Source organism: Saccostrea cucullata, unplaced genomic scaffold, assembly GCF_032062105.1.
Source record: "Saccostrea cucullata isolate Sc308-1 unplaced genomic scaffold, CSIRO_AGI_Scuc_v1 ctg261, whole genome shotgun sequence".
Lineage (NCBI taxonomy): Eukaryota > Metazoa > Mollusca > Bivalvia > Ostreida > Ostreidae > Saccostrea > Saccostrea cuccullata.
Window position 1 is genome coordinate 897,501 of NW_026925910.1, and position 18,366 is coordinate 915,866.

The following is an 18,366-nucleotide window of genomic DNA, read 5'->3' on the forward strand; positions in this document are numbered from 1 at the left end:
AAAATCTTCTTCTCAAGAACCAGTGGGCCAGGAAAGCTGAAACTTATGTGGAAGCATTCTTGGGTAGTGTAGATATTTAATTGTTAAAATCATGACCCACGGGGGTAGGGCGGGGTCACAATAGGGAATCCAAGTTTTACATAGAAATATATAGAACAAATCTTTAAAAATCTTCTTCTCAAGAACCACTGGGCCAGGAAAGCTGAAACTTAATGTGGAAGCATCCTTGGGTAGTGTAGATATTTAATTGTTAAAATCATGACCCCCGGGGGTAGGGCGGGGCCATAATAGGGAATCCATGTTTTACATAGAAATATATAGAACAAATCTTTAAAAATCTTCTTCTCAAGAACCACAGGGCCAGGAAAGCTGAAACTTATATGGAAGCATCCTGGGGTAGTGTAGATTCTAAAGTTTTAAAATCTTAAAAGGGAAGGGGGTAGTGGGGCATGATAGGTATAGCAAGATGGGGAGTCTGGTAAAGAACTGCATCACCCAAGTTACTCAGGTGAGAGATGTGGCCCATGGGCCTCTTGTTTAATCTGGATACTTATAATTACCTCCATGTTGTTTAGTACAATTACAGTTACATGTACCTGTTTTTCTTTATGTTTGTAACATATTTTCTTTTTCATTTTATTGGATTTAATAATTAAACTACATGTCAACATTAATTTGCATTGCATATGTACAGGTGTATCTAGTTATACATAATTTGGAAAATGATCAAAAAGATTTTAAATAAAACTCTGTTTAGAAAAATGAGTCTGCATGGTTTAAAGATGTTGAATTTATAGGAATAATGCTGCCACAATGCATTGTGTAAGACTATATTAAATATGATAAATGTTCTATTGATTTATGTACCACTTACATGTAAATGTATCAATCTTTATGAAAAAAATATTCAGCTGTTCCATTAATAGGTCTTTTACTGCACATGTAGATTGTATAAGGAAAAAATCGACCCATTATGGACATGATGAACAAGACCTCTACTTGAGGATTATTTTTTAAAGAAAAAAGCTTTTCCATTTTGATGTACAATTGATTCAAGATTCTTAAAAAATACTATAAATACATGTATATATAATGTAGGTATTGGCATAGTGTTCAGTCTACAACAAGTAAAAAAAAATATCCCTAAGTGATTCCCTCGACTTATCAGCAATTAATTTAAATTTACAAGTAAGATCTAATGTAACTTAATCAAACAAACGTAAATCGAATATTATAATTTTAATTGATTACTTATGATTGTTTGGGATGACAGGGAGATGGTAGCCTTTTGTGCCAATGTAGAGGAATGGATGGAGCAAGACAAACGTAATGTTATTGCTATACATTGTAAAGGTGGCAAAGGACGGACAGGCACAATGATCTGTACATGGCTGGTACACTGTGGAATATTTGATGAAGCTCAGGTGAGTGATTATTTAAGAAGAAGAATTTTTATTTGGCAAAACAAGTTAGTTTTAATAGTCATGGAAATTTAAGAATAGGGTTATTTATTTTACATATATCTACTACATGATATTTTACTAAAACAACAATATTAAACCAACTTGCATACCGGTACAGGTTAGTATGCCTTTGCAACAATGTTGGAGGGTTATAGTTACACACTTTTGAGGTTGTTTGTTTGGGTGGGTTAGTACAGTTTGTGCAGAATGGAATTTTTTTGTTTGTTTGATGTGCTTTGCACAGGGAAGCTCTTCTTCACAATGCCATGATTGTTCTACCATATTAGTTTGAAATATATAGGCTACATTGTCATTTCCATGCTTTCAAATGGATGCAGCTTACATGTAGTTATTGCAGTCACTGTGGAAAAAAAAATGAGCTTATACAGTATTAAATTTGATTTTTACTTTGCAAATATCAATGTCTTGTATGTTGAATAAATAAATCTCTTAAACTTACAGGAGAGTTTAGACTACTTTGGAGACAGAAGAACAGATCTTTCTGTGGGTAAAACATTTCAGGGTGTGGAAACACCAAGTCAGGTATTTATATTCAAAATTTTTCACAATTTTAAGAAGAAAAGAAGCATATTTATACCAATTTTAAATGACTTTCTTCCATTTTAGTGGAAAAGATTGTTGCAGCTCATCTCCTGAACTGTTATAAAAATTTGTGTATGAAATGTCTTCTGAACTAAATGTCAAGTTTTGTATTGATTTTGATCTGGATAAAAAATGATATATTTTCAGAGCAGATATGTAGGATATTTTGAGAAAGTAAAAAAAGAATTGGGAGGACAAGTACCACCAGAGAAAAAGAAACGAATTACATCAGTCAAAATAGAAGGATTAGAAGGTCCGAGTTCAGCCAAAATCTATATATTTCATCTGAGTCTCATACATGTATATATTCCTGCTGTATAACCAGAGGACAGACAGACAGAACAGCAGATGAGTAGAAAAACCAATGTATCTGATTTCTTCATTGAGGCTTATCATTAAGTACTCGCGGAATTTTATGTACACAATATTGAATTCTCAACTAAAATGCACCATAGTTCTAAAGTAATCATACATCAAACAAAATAATTTTGCATACCATACACATAAAACAAAGTCACATAGTTACATACCAGGTATATAGTATACCATTATCCACTGGATGTGAGTGGGATAGCTCTTTTATCAAACCCGCGACAGAGAACTATTCCCCGAGGGCTTGCCTACAATGTATACAACTATTATAAAGATTTATCAAACCCTTGACAGGAACCATTTCCCGAGGGCTTGCCCGAGGGGAATGGTTCCTGTCAAGGGTTTGATAAAAGAGCTATCCCACTCACGACCAGTGGATAAACGTTTTATTATACTGATGTATAATATAATTTCTGAGGTTTGAAGGAGTAAGATAATATTCTGCAAGAATAATCTGACATCCTGATGACGTCACAATGCTACTGAAGTCATTATGACATCATCAGTTTAAAGATTTATCGCAGGAAATCAAAATTGGCGGCAACAATTGCATGAAAATTTTCTGAGGGTGGATAGCAAAAACTATACCCCGGGGTATAGCTTTGCTATGCGTGGACTATAAAGGATAGTTTTTTACCTTCTGAACTTTATTTAGGAAACATTTTAACAGAAGTATAATAATCAGCTTTATAAGTGCTAGTGTGTTTAAAAAAAACAAAGAAAAACCAAGTGGGACAGACAGACAGACGTTGAGGAAACCTATAGCCCTCTTTGGTTTCACCATTATTGGACTAATCGAATAAATGTTGATAGCAATGAAGACTAACATAGAACTGTTTGTTTTCAGGTGTGGGAAATGGAGATGGGAGTGACCTCTCCATGGAGATCAGAGTGGATGGATTACTGATCTATGAATGCAGATTTGGAGACAACATGAACTGCCAGGTCTGACATAAGGGTGTATAAAAAGAAATTGTAGCAATCAAAATTTACAAATTAAGGTCTGACGACACGTTCCTCAAGTAATTTTTTTTGTATCTCCTCGTTATAAAGAGTTCCAATAAAACAATCCGGATTTATACCGAAATCGGTTTCAAAAATTATATTTGATTATGTCCCTTTTTGCGCTCTTTTGCAATTGGAGATAAATTTGTAATTTGTTTACAATGGACACACCGCAAAAAATCGCGGTAGAAATGGAAAATTTATTTCTAATCAAATGCTAAGGAAGACAAATGTTTTAGAAGAAAACAAGCAGAGAAATAAAGAAGTTGGCAAAGGTAAAAAATCTTTATTATATGTATATATGAAATAATGAATCGTATTCTGACGATTCTTCCCAGAACAAGACTGTTATCACAAGCACACCAGGTTAGATCATTCCTCATACACTTGTCTATTTGAAGAAATAAATATGCTATATTTGATTTAATAAATTTACCACACAATAAGGACATATTTTCTTACTATATAAACATATTTTGAACAGATGATGTCATTGTGTCTCACCCACAACAAGAAGCAAACGACATGGACGAGCCTGTAGGATTTCATGACTGTATCACAAGCACACCAGGTTAGATCACTCCTCATACACGTATTTATTTGAAGAAATACATATGCTATATTTGATTTAATAAATTTACCACACATTTAGGACACATTTTCATACTATATAAATATTTTGAACAGACGATGTCAGTGTGTCTCACTCACAACAAGAAGCAAACAACGTGGACGAGAATGTACGATTGCATGTACCATACTATCTGGATGAGCATGACTATGCACAGAGAGAAGATGAAGTAGACACTGAATTTATCCTTGTTGATGATGATAGTAGTAAAAGTGATAAACAGATAGAATGGTTCACAGGAAGACGTGTAATAGAATTAGGATATGTTGTGAACAAACTCATTGAGGGCTGTAACTTTTGTAGACATCCCTTGAAATTAACTGATATTTGTGGTGAAGTGAGATATGGCCTTGGTTCATTACTGCGAATAAATTGTAAAAAGTGCAACAAAGTGACTTCTGTTCCAAGTGGAAAGAGACACTCACAATTGGATGACCATGCTAGCAGAGCATTTGATGTAAACACAAAGCTTGCTTTAGGTGTGTATGAGATCTCTATCAAAGGTATAATTTTCACCATATAATCTCATAAAAGGATAAAAGCAAAAATATAATTTACTGTCATATTACTTACATAAGTATTTGTTTTTTGTAGGAATGCTACATGCAGGCATAGGGGAGAAAAAGGTATCCATGCTCTTGAGTGTATTGAATATTCCTCCTCTTTCTCACACAACTTTAAAATGTAAAGAGAGAGAAGCTGGTAAAGCCGTAGAAGACGTTGCAAGGCAAAGTTGTGATTCTGTGGTTACTGCAGAGAGAGAATCTTCTAGGTACACAGCATAAATTAAACCATGATCGCAAAAAGCAATGTATTTTAAAATTAGTATAAAAGCAATGCAAATTTATTTCATAATTTATGATATGTCTAATCCAAGGCATAAAATGAAATTGCAGATAATACTTCAACAACTATATACACTGAATACTGTGCATATACATAAACGGACATACCGTATCCAATAGTATCACACATAAAAATATAAGTAAATTATCATTGAAAATGAGATGTTCAATTGCATTTTTAATGTAATTTTAGGCTGTTGACTCTAGCCAAAGTCAATCTAATAATAAGATTTATCCTGATGATATGTATTTTGTATTGTAGTAATAATGATGAGTTGATGGTGTCATTTGATGGTGGATGGCAGAAAAGGGGATCAGGGCGTTCTTTTTCAAGTTTATCTGGTAAGTCCTATTGAAAGATATGAGATAATGTATTCAAATAATACAAAGTCTATTTTCACATGTTTGACAAAGGAAATACATATAATTTATATTAGTATACCTCTGTTTATTTTTTCTATATAAAAATAAGACGAATAAACATGCTATTTTTTCTAAACAGTCTCTACCGTGAAATAGTTTTTGTGCTATTTGCCCATGGTGAATAGTCCTCAAACTATTCAACAGCAGCATTCCATTTCCCTCCCTTTTCATCTCTGAAAATTTCTGATTTTACATGGATTGTGACGTATATATTATGACATAACAAAAGTAAAGTCAGCATCGGTGTAATAAAACACCTATTTACTGACTACGAGGACAATAGCAAGTTCATCGTCCCCCTCGACAGCAAACTATTTCCCTCGGCTGAGACTCGGGAAATAGTTTGCTGTCTTGGGGGACGATAAACTTGCTATTGTCCTCATAGCCAGTAAAAAGATGTATAATATTACAGTGAAATTCATATGTAAGTTTATATTTCTAGGTCATGCAGCAATGATAGGTAGAGAAACCGGCAAAATAGTAAATTTTGCAACACGCAATGGATACTGCAGAATATGTCATCATGCAGATAAAACAGGGAAGGCTCCATCAACTCACGACTGCCGTAAAAACTGGACGGGGAGTTCCAAAGCTATGGAGCCAGACATGTGCATTGAAATGCTAAAAGATCTAGGCGAAAAGGAGGCTCGTGTTGGAACCATAATCATGGACAATGATACTACCACCATAGCAAGGGCAAGAACTGAGGTAAACCCAGCTTTGAAGAAACAAAGTGACAAAAATCACACACTGAAACAGTTTACGAACAAATTGTATGACTTGAAAAAGTGTAAAAACTATAAGGAACTAAATCCTAAGACAATAAGTCACTTATCAAAGTGCTTCAAATATTGTGTCAGCCAAAATCAACATGACGTACATGGTATGAGGAAAAGCTTGGAGGCCATATCCAAACATGTATTTGGTGATCACAGCGTGTGTGGATCTTGGTGTGGGTATCTTTCATCACCGACAACGTACAAACCCCTTCAGTTGCCATACCACCGCTATCTAGCAGACGAAGGATTGAAAGTTGATCTGACATCCATAGTTGACTTTTACATTTCACAGGCTGATAGATTGGTGGATTTAGGAAGTACCCAGCCCAATGAAAGTTTCAATAATACAGTGGCAAGCAAGACACCTAAATCAACATTCTACTCTGGCTCCGAGAGCAACGACTTTAGAGTAGCTGCAGCGGTTGCACAAAAAAATTTGGGTCATCAATATATATTACAGGTAAATTGGAAAATAATGTTTCTAGAAGGATCATTACTTTTTCATATAAATTCATTGAAATCACTGAAATTATGAATTTTCTTTTCAAATACACTTTCTACATCAAGTTGTGATAATAACCACATTATTGTTTTGTGAAATACTATATTTAGCGATGTTACTTGAAATATTTAGCTTGAAATATGATTACATGTATTAGAAATAGATTGTGAAGCTTTTTTATTTCAGGTAAATGAAAAATTGTTTCTTTCACCTGAGAAAGTGACCAGCAAAATTGCCATGAAAACAGACTTGAAAAGAAAAAAAGACAAAGACAAAGAAGACACAGAAGAGTAAAAGAAAATAAGAGCCTTGAAAAAAGCTGAGAGCAATAAAATTCAAGAATCAGCAGCAGTGAAAGAGGGGATCACATATGAAACTGATGCCGACATCAATAATAATGTAGACAACAGCATTACAGAAATACCCCCTCCTCTCACCAAACCCATCCCAACACCCATAGCAGCTGGGCAGCATACATTTGTATACTTTGACTTAGACACAACAGGTCTTGGTAAATATCATCATACATGCATTTCCATGTAAAAATTGTGCCTGAATCATGATGTGAAGAATTGATGATAAAAATGCATTTGACTTCTAATAATTATTTCCTGTTGTCTTTTTCAGATAAAGATTGTGAAGTAACACAGATTGGAGCTTGTACTGATGATAAAACCTTTTCCCAATATGTCACTCCTCCAACAAAACCAATCTCTGCTTCCGCTACAGCCGTGACTGGACTAGCCATCAGAGACAACATCATGTACAAGAATGGACACCAAGTTCACAGTAAGACAACCGAGGAAGCTTTTCAGTCATTTATTGATTGGATGAGGCAATTTACAAACATTATATTGGTTGCTCACAATGCAGTGTTTGATTCCAGAGTCATTTTGCGTTTATTTCATTCCGCGGGACTGTGTGCCAGTGACTTCTTTATTGGATTTACCGACACGCTGCCATTATGTAGGGAATTCATCCCAGGTAGAAAATCCTACAAGCTGACAGATCTAGCTAAAGACATATGTAGTAGGCATTATGATGCCCATGATGCTCTGTCTGATGCTCAGACCTTACAAGAACTGATGTTATGTGTAAAAGCTTCATCTGATATGATGCTCAAACATAGTTTTACCACTCAGTTTGTTTTTGAAAACAACTCTTTTGCAGATTTGACCAGCAGAAATTTATGTTCTTTACAACATCTTGTAGACAGCAATGTATTGTCAAAATTCACTGCAAACAAAGTTGCATCATCTGGCCTGCATTTTCAGCATCTTTGTCTTGCCCATCAGAGAGATGCAGTAAATGGAATAAAGTATGTATTGTCTGACAAACATGCAACAGGTAAAGTGAGAGTTACTACAAATTCTAGAACAGGGTTTAAACTTAACGCTCGCCCACTCGCAAATTGCGAGTAAAAATTGGTGTGGGCTCATAAAATTTGTAAGTTGTTCGCCCACGTGGCGAATAAAAATTCTGCAGGGGACTGAATTCACTCCCAGTCCCCTTACTGAAAAAACAGACATTTTATGCAGGTTTTTGATTTAAAACTTCAGAAAAATGAAATAAATCACAGCAGTATGGTCCTATTGTTCATAAATATTCTTCATCTTTTCCATTTAAAGTACTACACGATTTGTAAAATTCCCTAAAACGATCGTCTTTTTTTCTAATCCGAATTTCCTCCAACCATCTGTAAACGGTTGATACGTGAGAGATATACAATTTTAATAACTCCCAACTACTCAGTCATATGAATACTAAGTGTTTTCACCTATTTCAGATATGTTGTAGTTAAAATATTTAACCTAGAAAATCTTATTGTGTCAATGTCATTTTATCAGTCGAAGACATGTACCAGGGCTACGTATTTATATACATGTATTACCAAGTTAAAAAAAAAAAGATAGTAAAAATATTTATTGAATACAATTTTATTTCCTTTGATTAAATAATTTTATATGACATCTGATTTTTATAAAGTAAGAACTCCAATTTTAAACAGATGAATTTATATATGTATTTCATTTGTATCTACTTTTTGTCCCAGTATCTATGCTTTTTTAAAAAAAATCACAAAGACTGTGGGCTAACAAATTTAGCAGTGGGCTCCTAAATTTGAAATGTCAGGAGCCCACATGGCTCGTGGTAATTTCAGTTAAGTTTAAACCCTGTAGAATTATTTCTTCTCTTCAACAGTATTTTATGAATTTGAAATGAATTCTTGAATACAACACAATGTACATGTATTGTAAATCAGTCATATTTTCTTATGGTATGTGCATTTATTTATATTTGAATGTTATGACATTTGATTCCCTTATTATATTGAACAGGGATGTGAATAAAAATTGTTTTTGACAACAGCCTATCTTGTCTTTTTCATAAAGAGAGATAACTCAAGGACAGGTTGAAACTCATGAAAAATGATAATTATTTTTCAAATTTCAATAGCCTTATAATATTCCAAATTCAATGAATATTATTTATTCTTATTTTGAAAATGCTTACAATTTAAAATATATATATATGTGTGTACCAAAAATTGTAATTTCAGCAATTCAAGTGATTTTCAATAGGATTATATAGGAAATTCCATCTTCTGGTATCTTGCACAAATGCCTGGTAATGTACCCTAATTTTTTGCTAGCAAGCTTGTCAAAGTAGCAGTAAATCAAAAACAAATTCCTGGAAAAAGTTATATAAAATTGAGGAACGTGTCGTCTGACCTTAAGACATGTTAGTAATAATGGACAGAAATCACAATGGAATTCTTTATTCTAAGAACTGTTGATATATTGAGTATGATACTCCTTTTCAGGTGACAAAATACACAGATACACACAGTGTGGTGGCTAATTTAGAGAACAGTCCTGTTATTGTGGATGATGTGAAAATAAGATTTTTCTCCACAAGTGTGAGTTAACTTTTTTATTTTTAATTTTTTTTCTCTCTTTTTTAGTCCTACTGGTCAGAGACCAGAAGAGCTTATGCGATAGTAATGCGTCCGGTGTCCGTCCGTCCGTCTGTCTGTAAACAATTTTTCAAAAACGCTACTCCTCCTACAATTTTAGTCTGATTTCAATATTACTTGGCACACAAGTAGACTACACTAAGATACATAGAATAGTGCATTGGTTTTTAATTTCCATGAACGGTGTTGCCATGGTTACTAAAAATAGAATTCTCTGTGAAATTCCTTTAAAACACTACTCCTTCTACAGTTTTGTTCTGATTTCAATATAACTTGGCACACAAGTAGACTACACTAAGATACATAGAATAATGCATCGGTTTTTAGCTCTACTGGTCAGAGACCAGAAGAGCTTATGCGATTTTAATGCGTCCGGCGTCCGTCCGTCCGTCCGTCCGTCCGTCCGTCTGTCTGTCTGTCTGTCTGTCTGTCTGTCTGTAAACAATTTTTCAAAATGCTAATCCTCCTATAGATTTGGTCCGATTTCAATATAACTTGGCACACAAGTAGACTACACTAAGATACATAATTCTGTGCATCAGTTTTTGATTTCAATGAAGGGTGTTACCATGGTAACTAAAAATAGAAATTTCTTTGAAATTCTTTCAAAATGCTACTCCTCCTACAGTTTTAGTTCTATTTGAATATAACTTGGCATTCAAGTAGACTACACTAAGATACATAATTTTGTGCATCGGTTTTTGATTTCGATGAACGGTGTTGCCATGGTTACTAAAAATAGAAATTTCTTTGAAATTCTTTCAAAATGCTACTCCTCGTACAGTTTTGGTCTGATTTCAGTGTAACTTGGCACACAAGTAGACTTCACTAAGATACATAATTCTGTGCATCAGTTTTTGATTTCAATGAACGGTGTTGCCATGGTTAATAAAAATAGAATTTTCTTTGAAATTCTTTCAAAATGCTTCTCCTTCTACAGTTTTGGTTTGATTTCAATATAACTTGGCACACAAGTAGACTACACTAAGATACATGACTCTCTGCATCGGTTTTTGCTTTGATGATTGGCAAGGATCATTTTTCTATGAATTGCTGTTTTTAAAGTTTCAAGTCGCAACTGCTACTTTTCTCTTCATTTGTTTTAAGTATAAACCAGTAGAGCTGCAGTCTCGACAGAGACTTCTGGTTAATTTTGTTCGGTGTTGCCATGGTTACTAAAAATAGAATTTTCTGTGAAATTCCTTAAAAACGCTACTCCTTCTACAGTTTTGGTTTGATTTCAATATAACTTGGCACACAAGTAGACTACACTAAGATACATAGAATAGTGCAAGGGTTTTTGATTTCAATGAACGGTGTTGCCATGGTTACTAGAAATAGAATTCTCTGTGAAATTCCTTTAAAACACTACTCCTTCTAAGTTTTAGTCTGATTTCAATATTACTTGGCACACAAGTAGACTACACTAAGATACATAGAATAGTGCATTGGTTTTTAATTTCCATGAACGGTGTTGCCATGGTTACTAAAAATAGAATTCTCTGTGAAATTCCTTTAAAACACTACTCCTTCTACAGTTTTGTTCTGATTTCAATATAACTTGGCACACAAGTAGACTACACTAAGATACATAGAATAATGCATCGGTTTTTAGCTCTACTGGTCAGAGACCAGAAGAGCTTATGCGATTTTAATGCGTCCGGCGTCCGTCCGTCCGTCCGTCCGTCCGTCTGTCTGTCTGTCTGTCTGTCTGTAAACAATTTTTCAAAATGCTAATCCTCCTATAGATTTGGTCCGATTTCAATATAACTTGGCACACAAGTAGACTACACTAAGATACATAATTCTGTGCATCAGTTTTTGATTTCAATGAAGGGTGTTACCATGGTAACTAAAAATAGAAATTTCTTTGAAATTCTTTCAAAATGCTACTCCTCCTACAGTTTTAGTTCTATTTGAATATAACTTGGCACACAAGTAGACTACACTAAGATACATAATTCTGTGTATCGGTTTTTGATTTCAATAAATGGTGTTGCCGTGGTTACTAAAAATAGAAATTTCTTTGAAATTCTTTCAAAATGCTACTCCTCCTATAGATTTGGTCCAATTTCAATATAACTTGGCATTCAAGTAGACTACACTAAGATACATAATTTTGTGCATCGGTTTTTGATTTCGATGAACGGTGTTGCCATGGTTACTAAAAATAGAAATTTCTTTGAAATTCTTTCAAAATGCTACTCCTCGTACAGTTTTGGTCTGATTTCAGTGTAACTTGGCACACAAGTAGACTTCACTAAGATACATAATTCTGTGCATCAGTTTTTGATTTCAATGAACGGTGTTGCCATGGTTAATAAAAATAGAATTTTCTTTGAAATTCTTTCAAAATGCTTCTCCTTCTACAGTTTTGGTTTGATTTCAATATAACTTGGCACACAAGTAAACTACACTAAGATACATAACTCTCGGCATCGGTTTTTGCTTTGATGATTGGCAAGGATCATTTTTCTATGAATTGCTGTTTTTAAAGTTTCAAGTCGCAACTGCTACTTTTCTCTTCCTTTATTTTAAGTATAAACCAGTAGAGCTGCAGTCTCGACAGAGACTTCTGGTTAATTTTGTTCGGTGTTGCCATGGTTACTAAAAATAGAATTTTCTGTGAAATTCCTTAAAAACGCTACTCCTTCTACAGTTTTGGTTTGATTTCAATATAACTTGGCACACAAGTAGACTACACTAAGATACATAGAATAGTGCAAGGGTTTTTGATTTCAATGAACGGTGTTGCCATGGTTACTAGAAATAGAATTCTCTGTGAAATTCCTTTAAAACACTACTCCTTCTAAGTTTTGGTCTGATTTCAATATAACTTGGCACACAAGTAGACTACACTAAGATACATAGAATAGTGCATCGGTTTTTGATTTCGATGAACGGTGTTGCCATGGTTACTAAAATAGAATTCTCTGTGAAATTTCTTTAAAATGCTACTCCTTCTACAGTTTTGGTCTGATTTCAATATAACTTGGCACACAAGTAGACTACACTTAGATACATAGAATATTCCATCGGTTTTTGATTGCGATGAACGGTGTTACCATGGTTACTAAAAATAGAATTTTCTGTAAAATTCCTTTAAAACTCTACTCCTACAGTTTTTGTTTGATTTCAAAATAAGTTGGCACACAAGTAGACTACACAAAGATATATAAAATAGTGCAATGGTTTTTAGGTCACCTGAGTAAACTCAGGTGACCTATTGCTATCTGTTTTCGTCCGTCGCCGTCCGTCGTTTGTCGTCTGTCGTTCGTCGTGTGTTAACATTTGAACATTTTCAGCTTCTTCTCTGCAACCACTGAACCAATTTCCACCAAATTTGGCACAAAGCATCTATGGGTGAAGGGGAACAAAAATTGTGAATTTCATGATCCCTGCCCCCCTGGGGCCTGAGGGGTGGGGCCAAAACCACTAAAATTAATGAAATCTTTAAAAATCTTCTTCTTTACTCCTGGACATGAAGCAGTCAAACTGTTTGCATGATTGTAATCAGCATTGAGTCCTTTACCAAAATTGTGAAATTCATGGCCCTGGGGTCAGGGGTTCTAGTGCTAGGGCGGGGCTAAATAAGTATATAGTGAAAATGCATTATTTCTTTCTCTACTCCTGGGTATTAAATAAACCAACTAAGTACATAGTTATGATGAGCAAGAGTGCCTCTACCAAAATTGTGGATTTTATGGCCCCAGGGTCAGGGGTTCTGTTGTTAGGGCGGGGCTCTATTGATTATATATAGTGAAAATACATGATTTCTTTGAAAATCTTCTTCTCTGCCCCTGGGTATTAAATATACTAACTAAGTGCATAGTTATGATGGGGATGAGTGCCTCTACCAAAATTGTGAATTTTATGGCCCCAGGGTCAGGGGTTCTGGTGTTAGGGTGGGGCTCTATTGATTATATATAGTGAAAATACATGAATTCTTTGAAAATCTTCTTCTCTGCCCCTGGGTATTAAATATACTAACTAAGTGCATAGTTATGATGAGGATGAGTGCCTCTACCAAAATTGTGAATTTTATGGCCCCAGGGTCAGGGGTTCTGGTGTTAGGGCGGGGCTCTATTGATTATATATAGTGAAAATACATGATTTCTTTGAAAATCTTCTTCTCTGCCCCTGGGTATTAAATATACTAACTAAGTGCATAGTTATGATGAGCATGAGTGCCTCTACCAAAATTGTGAATTTTATGGCCCCAGGATCAAGGGTTCTGGTGTTAGGGGGGGGGGGGCTCTATTGATTATATAGTGAAAATACATGAATTCTTTGAAAATCTTCTACTCTGCTCCTTGGTATTAAATAAACCAACTAAGTGCATAGTTATAATGAGCAATAGTGCCTCTACCAAAATTGTGAATTTCATGGCCCCAGGCTCAGGGGTTCTGGTGTTAGGGGGGGGCTCTATTGATTATATAGTGAAAATACATGAATTCTTTGAAATCTTCTTCTCTGCTCCTAGGTATTAAATAAACCAACTAAGTGCATAGTTATGATGAGCATGAGTGCCTCTACCAAAATTGTGAATTTTATGGCCCCAGGGTCAGGGGTTCTGGTGTTAGGGGGGGGGGGCTCTATTGATTATATAGTGAAAATACATGAATTCTTTGAAAATCTTCTACTCTGCTCCTAGGTATTAAATAAACCAACTAAGTGCATAGTTATGATGAGCAAGAGTGCCTCAACCAAAATTGTGAATTTTATGGCCTCAGGGTCAAGGGTTCTGGTGTTAGGACGGAGCTCTATAGATTATATATTAGTAAAAATACATGAATTCTTTGAAAATCATTTTCTCTGCTCCTGGGTATTAAATAAACTAACTAAGTGCATAGTTATGATGAGCAAGAGTGCTTTTACCAAAATTGTGAATTTTATGGTCCCAGGGTCAGGGTTTCTGGTGTTAGGGCAGGGCTCTATTGATTATATATTGAAAATACATGAATTCTTTGAAAATCTTCTTCTCTGCTCCTAGGAATTAAATAAACGAAGTACATAGTTATGATGAGCAAGAATGCCTCTTTTAAAATTATGAATTTTATGGCCCCAGGGTCAGGGGTTCTGGTGTTAGGGGGGCGGGGCTCAATTGATTATATAATGAAAATACATTAAATCTTTGAAATTTTTTTTCTTTGTCTCTGGGTATAAAGCAGATGAACTACCTTTATAGTTATGATGAGCAAGGGCCCTAATCTTGCAGAATTGTGAATTTCATAGCCCCAGGGTCAGGAATGGGGGCTCTACTTATATACTGATAATGAATTTATTGTTTGAAATCTGCTCTTTTGTATTATAAAACATTTATTTATTTTTTGATATTAAGGGTGCCTTTTTGAAATTTGTGTAATGTGTGGACCTAGGGTCAGGGGTTTATGTCACAGGGTTAGGGGCACTACTGGTTAGTTGGAATGCATTTTTGTTCCCCTACCCTGCATATGGGTATTCAGTAACCAAGCTAAGCAACTGCTAAGTGTATTGTTATGATGATCAATGGTGCCTCTTTCAAAATTGTGAATGTCATATAGCATCTGGCTTAAAACATGAATCAAATTCAATAACTGGAAAATTGTTGCATAATGCTCAGGTGACCTATAAGGCCCGTGGGCCTCTTGTTGATAAGTACAAACCATTAGAGCTACAGTCTCGACAGAGACTTCTGGTTTTTATCAGTAAGAATACTGTGCACCTTCAAAATGATTTGTTAAGTGCCTTTTAAGCTTTGATTAAGCAATACTAGTTCTATAAAATCAAAAGTCAGCTCATAATCTGCGAAAGTGAAAGTTTTACCGGGTATATATTTTGTACCAGCACCATAAAGTAAAATAAATATTTTTTTTTACAGAAAAACATTCCCCAGGTTTATGATCATTGTGCCTTCTTCTTCTGGTTTCACACGTACTTCATTGAGGAAAATAGGTAAGTACAGCGTTAAACATGACAGATATCAATGCAGCAGTGGTCTCTGTGGAAATTTTTTTACTCAATATGGCATTGTTTTAAAACTAAAAATAGCAGTATACAAGCATTCTGAAAGCATTGCACAAGGAGGAATACTAGTCCCCTACTGGCAGTTGAAATGCATTCTCTTTAAAAATTAAAAACAGCATAATTCCATCATAAATCATTAAAGAGATATGAAATGCAAACTAACTTTAACCCATCAAGGTAGTCTCATACTAAAATTCAGTTAAATATCTTAAAAGGTAAAACGAAAACTTATGAAAAACCAAGTAGAAAATTTGATTCCACTTAAAAATTGAAAAGGCTGTAATTCTGTTAAAAAATCATTGAAGTGGAATGATATGCAAACTTGATCTATAACTCATAAAGTACACCCCTTTTCAAATCCAACTTAATGAATATGTGAAGGAAAAAATGTCAAAAACCAAGTGGACATATATAGAAAGACAAGGAGGAAACTTCTATTCCCTGCAGTTTCATCATTTGAGGGATAATATTAAACCAGAAGTTACACGAAGACAAACACATTAAGGATACCGGTACATTGCAGAAAGTCAATAGTCATGGAAATAAGCTTTACTCAGTTTACATAACAGTGCATCAAAAGTATGTTTTTTAGTGTCAGCTAATTGATTTTTTAGATAATTTTGAAACGTCCATGTTTAAGACAATAGTTATATACATTGTAGGTAAATTTTGGATGCATGTATCATTGTGACGAAATCATGGTAAAGGGGATTTAAGCTAAATGTAACCTCCCCAAGATTTAAACTTCTTTTGTTTTGGCTCTGAAAAAATAAAATGTGTATGAAATATTTTTAACTGTATTCATTATTAATCCATTTAAAACTCACATCTGATCTTTTTTCTAGTACATGGTACTAGTAGTGAGATAATGTGTATATTTAATGTATTTGTACATGTATTTATGGAATACTTCCATGTAATTGGTAAGGATTGCAAGTACATATTGATAAAAACTTCTTAAAACTTCATATCACTCATGTGATAAATCTTGTAGGCTATATCTAAGCAGAGATGAAATTGACAACCCTCACAAGAAAAAGGCAAAAACTGTGTATAAAGAGGACTTTGCTGTTGAGCTCAAGTTTGAGGATGTCAAAGAATGAGTGTGACATTTATAGACAATAAAGAAAACTTGTTTGATAAGTTAGTAATAACAATTTATGAAGAGGATTTGAAAGACATTTATTTCACAATGTACATCTACAAGATATGTCAGTGCTAAATTAGTATATACCTAATTCAATGATTACTTCTTTTAAATACATGTACAATCATATACATGTAGTTTTGTTGAGTTAAAACTTGTTTGGTTGTACTCAACTTGTCAGCTGATACACAAGTATTTTGTAGCTAGTTATATACATTTGTACTGTAATTTTTTTTAAAATTCTTAATTCATGTTTGAGATTATTTACAATACTCAGAAAAAGACTTTTTCCAATGCATAACACTTTGACTCAAATGTTTCTTCCTTGGTCAGTATCAAAACTGTGATATCAAAAATCACCCATCATTGTTACACTTTCAACATTGTAGCATTATGGGAGTGAAATTCGAATAACAAAGACTGGTTGTATGATATTGGTTGTAATACTTGAGAGTATGTTTATTGTTGACAGAACCCTGATGTTATCAGACCATACCTGTTTTCAGTTGTGATAGAATTGAATTGTTTCATTTGAATCCATATGGAAGTCATGTTCTTTGCCAGTTACATATATGTCTACATTTTTTCCATATGTTCTTAAAGACAAAAGTTTAAATTTAACTTTTTTGCATTGACATACTGTGGAATCATTGCAGTTTGTGGTGACTCAATTACCAGTATATTTGTGGCCCCTCTCATCAACAAATTTACATTCTTAATGAATTTAAAACTTGCTTTCTTGTTTGTTAGAACTGGGATTAATGTAGCAGTGGTTACAGAAAAAAATACATAGCAGGCGTAAGCAGATTTATGCGGGTTATGTAATTTTATTTTCTGCAATACTGTAACATTAATCCACAAGCATACTTATAAAGAAAACTTTTTATTGATTTTATTTATACCTGTACAAATAATCATTCAAAGTAGCATTAAGAAGATTAAATATTGTATTATTGATTTGTACATCATTGTATGTTTTATTGATGGATGAGCCACTGCTCAAGAAATCTGTAGAGGTGATATGCTTATTGTATTATTGATATTTTTTACCGTCATTGTACATTTCATTGATGGAAGAGCCAATGTTTAAGAAATCTTGCAAAATGTTGACAGTAAAGGAAATATCTTTGTTTCATCAACTCGTTTTTCAATAGCTTGCTCTTGTTTTAGAAATTGTTCATAAGTAGAGCATTCTCTTGCACATCAAATCAACTGGGAGACATAAACTTCGTAGGCAGGTGATAATGTGTGCTTTTCATACATTTACAATCTGTACTCCCGATATATAGTGTGAAAACTTCCGTTCATTATATGTTGACTGTAAGTCAGTTTTTTGCTGCTTTGATTGCTTTAAAAGAATTGGCAATTTCTCGAGAAATCCTTTCTTTTCTCTGTTAAAAAGTAAAATCAAATACCACAATGATCTTGCTTTTCTAGGCACTTTCTGAGCCAATAAGGAGTTGATCATTACGTCTTGGGTTGGAATACCATTGGGGGACATGACTACCGTCCTTTGGATGAGGCCGTATATCAATACAGAACTCCCTTGTCGCAGTTGGAGCTGGCACGAAAAAGGTCCCTCATGGTTCAAGGCCGAGTACAGGTCTAAATTT

General features: G+C 34.3%; 1 protein-coding gene across 1 annotated transcript in view; it reads left to right on the forward strand.

Moving 5' to 3' along the window:
• Positions 1 to 17,888, forward strand: part of LOC134270052 (phosphatidylinositol 3,4,5-trisphosphate 3-phosphatase TPTE2-like) — a 27,067-nt gene extending 9,179 nt beyond the window's left edge. Inside the window, exons 9-15 of the mRNA XM_062752235.1 lie at positions 1,274 to 1,424; positions 1,926 to 2,006; positions 2,214 to 2,319; positions 3,286 to 3,383; positions 9,448 to 9,543; positions 15,461 to 15,534; positions 16,601 to 17,888. Coding sequence (XP_062608219.1) covers positions 1,274 to 1,424; positions 1,926 to 2,006; positions 2,214 to 2,319; positions 3,286 to 3,383; positions 9,448 to 9,543; positions 15,461 to 15,534; positions 16,601 to 16,709 — 715 coding nt within the window. The 3' untranslated portion in view covers positions 16,710 to 17,888. The remainder of the gene's footprint in view (positions 1 to 1,273; positions 1,425 to 1,925; positions 2,007 to 2,213; positions 2,320 to 3,285; positions 3,384 to 9,447; positions 9,544 to 15,460; positions 15,535 to 16,600) is intronic.
• The last annotated feature ends 478 nt before the right edge of the window (positions 17,889 to 18,366 follow it).